General features: G+C 46.1%; 2 protein-coding genes across 2 annotated transcripts in view; both read right to left on the reverse strand.

The window, feature by feature from the left end:
* LOC109481656 (uncharacterized transmembrane protein DDB_G0289901-like) overlaps window positions 1-1,408 on the reverse strand; it is a 13,483-nt gene extending 12,075 nt beyond the window's left edge. The window contains exons 1-3 of the mRNA XM_019784235.1: window positions 1,384-1,408; window positions 558-980; window positions 247-340 (exon numbers count right to left, since the gene is read on the reverse strand). Coding sequence (XP_019639794.1) covers window positions 247-340; window positions 558-980; window positions 1,384-1,408 — 542 coding nt within the window. The remainder of the gene's footprint in view (window positions 1-246; window positions 341-557; window positions 981-1,383) is intronic.
* Window positions 1,409-1,697: 289 nt separating this feature from the next.
* The window catches only part of LOC109481658, a 7,279-nt gene continuing 6,525 nt past the window's right edge, over window positions 1,698-2,451 (reverse strand). The window contains exon 8 of the mRNA XM_019784236.1: window positions 1,698-1,882. Coding sequence (XP_019639795.1) covers window positions 1,698-1,882 — 185 coding nt within the window. The remainder of the gene's footprint in view (window positions 1,883-2,451) is intronic.

Genomic DNA, 2,451 nt, shown 5'->3' on the forward strand with positions numbered 1-2,451 from the left:
TCGTTAGCTTACTATATATGGCCTTATTTTCTTGTTGCTCATCCCTTCTCTGATAATGGATACTGCCTGCCGCTTTTTGCCATCGAAGGGATCTGCTTGGAGATTATCAATGGTCGTGCTATAACCACCAGTAACATGTCAGTGATTTGGAGTTTTGTACTGTTCTTGTTAACATAGATATATGTATATAAGCTTACATGACACATGAGAACAAACCATGTCTAGAGTAAGTCTGAGTTTTGCTACCATCTGGATATGACAGGTTTTACAGGCGATTCTGCCCTACCTAATCCTCCCTTAATGCCGCCTCCAGAAAATCCTCCTCCTCCTGCAGCAGCACCTGCAACAGAAAGTGTCTTTCATCTCAAAACAGGACCTATACAGAAGTCATGCACTCATTGGAAATCTCAATAAACATTTGAACAAAACCACTTGATTGCCTGCATTCTTGCAGAACGACACTTTGTTTCAATGGTGTTAAATTTACAATATATTGCATAGTGTATGATCAAACAGAAAGATGAAGCCTAAAGGGATCAAAGGCAAAGCAGACCTACCTCCAAAGACCTGCACTTCACAGAGTGTAAGGGTTTTCCCGGAGCCTTTCAGAGCTATGCCCACATATCGGCCGGTCCGTCCGCCACAGTCCACCGTGATGACGCCCTTGCCCCTGACGGACTGCGCTCCGCCACAGGTAGGGTTGGCCAGCAGTTCGGGGTTGTCGCCCACGTAAACCGTGAAGCCTTCCAGCCGTTCCGAGCAGCAGTCTTTCCGGTTGGTGACGACCACCCGATCCACACACTGGCTGGTGCCCAGGTCGACTCGCCACCACGGGTTGGCTTCGTTTGTGGTGTGGGTACAGGACCCGCCGGTCCAGAGGGGGCTACGGTTCCCATCCACAGCGCGGCCGGGAGCGCCTTCATATGCAGTACTCGACTGGGTCGCAGGGCGGTTCAGGCCGATGTTCGTGGTGCTTCCAGCTTTCAAAATGGAAAGAAGAAGTTGAAAAGATACACAAAAGGAATTCTTGGCTATCTGGACTTAATTTCGAGCAAGAGAAAAACACCACTGAAAAAGTCTACATAAACATGGGATAAAACTCTAGATTAGTGTATAATGTCATATTTCTGTGCTTTCTTGACCAAGACCAATCTTCCAGCTTGTACTTTGATCGGGTACTAGGATTGGATATCTGTTCTTATGTACCAAGAGGATGTGAATACAAAAGGTTTGAACACATGACGTTATCCATTAAGCTAATAAAATTATTTGTATGATGCACTTACCACATTGTCCACGGTTTCCTGCATTGCAAATAGAAAAAAACGTATTTAGAGTCTAAAACCTGAATTTTTTAAATCTTTTATTGGTGGTATCCACAACCCAGGACGGGTCCCTCCGCAGCCATGCGGCTGGAGAGGAGATCACAGGGTGGAAGAGTTGCACTCGATTGCAAAAACGCAGTGGGAAAGTAAACAGTTTGAGATTGTGTACAATTAGCATAGCATTATTGAAAATATTGTGTAAAAATATCAGCAGGACAAGGGTTGTCTCTAGGCTAACGACTTAAAAGAAGACATGTATTTCAAATGTCCCTGTTGACACACTGGCTTCCTGTTTTGTTTACAGTTTTAGCAATAAGTGAAGCCTCAAACTCCAAACTAGACTTCAATATTCGCCCTCCCTGTAACATATGGTTAGTAACCATCACCTGCTCCGGAGCCTCCACCCGTGCCTGCTGCTCCAATGCCGCTCCTCCGGAAGACCTGGTCCCCAGAGTTGACTCCCCAGACCTGGTTACTGGCGGAACTGACGTACACGGCACTCAGGCTTCCTGGAATCTGCTTCCAGCTGCTTCCGGTCGGGTTTCCAGAGGTGATTCCTGGAAAGGACAATGAAGGTTGAGCAGATAGAAAAATTGAAGACGTAAGAATCGTAAGAGTATTATATCCACATATTGCCATCCCTGTTAGGTTGATCAAATTTTGGGCTAAACTGTTCTTCCATCACTATGTAATAACCCTATCTACCTACGGTCTCCATATCTATCGTACTGTCCATCCCTAACAAGGTGTTCTGTAGGATCCTCCTCAAAAGGATTGACAGTGCCCTAGACACCAAGTTGAGAGAAGAACAAGCAGGTTTTCGTAAAGGTCGTGGCTGCTCAGAACAGATCTTTGCTCTCAAGAACGTCATTGAAAGATCTCCAAAGTCGCCCTTAGCTGGAGGCCAGAAGGAAAGAGGAAAAGAGGCAGACCAAAGACCACATGGAGGAGAACGGTGTCGGACGACCTTGCGGCCATGGGACTGTGCTGGAAAAGTGTTAACAACATGGCGCAGGACAGACCCAGATGGAGGAAGAAAGTCATGGCCTTATTTTTCACAAGGCACGAAGAGGATAAGTTAGTAAGTACCTATCGTATCCCACTACAAAGTGTCCACTAAGTACCT

Source organism: Branchiostoma belcheri, unplaced genomic scaffold (genome assembly GCF_001625305.1).
Source record: "Branchiostoma belcheri isolate BF01 breed outbred unplaced genomic scaffold, Haploidv18h27 scaffold57, whole genome shotgun sequence".
Lineage (NCBI taxonomy): Eukaryota > Metazoa > Chordata > Leptocardii > Amphioxiformes > Branchiostomatidae > Branchiostoma > Branchiostoma belcheri.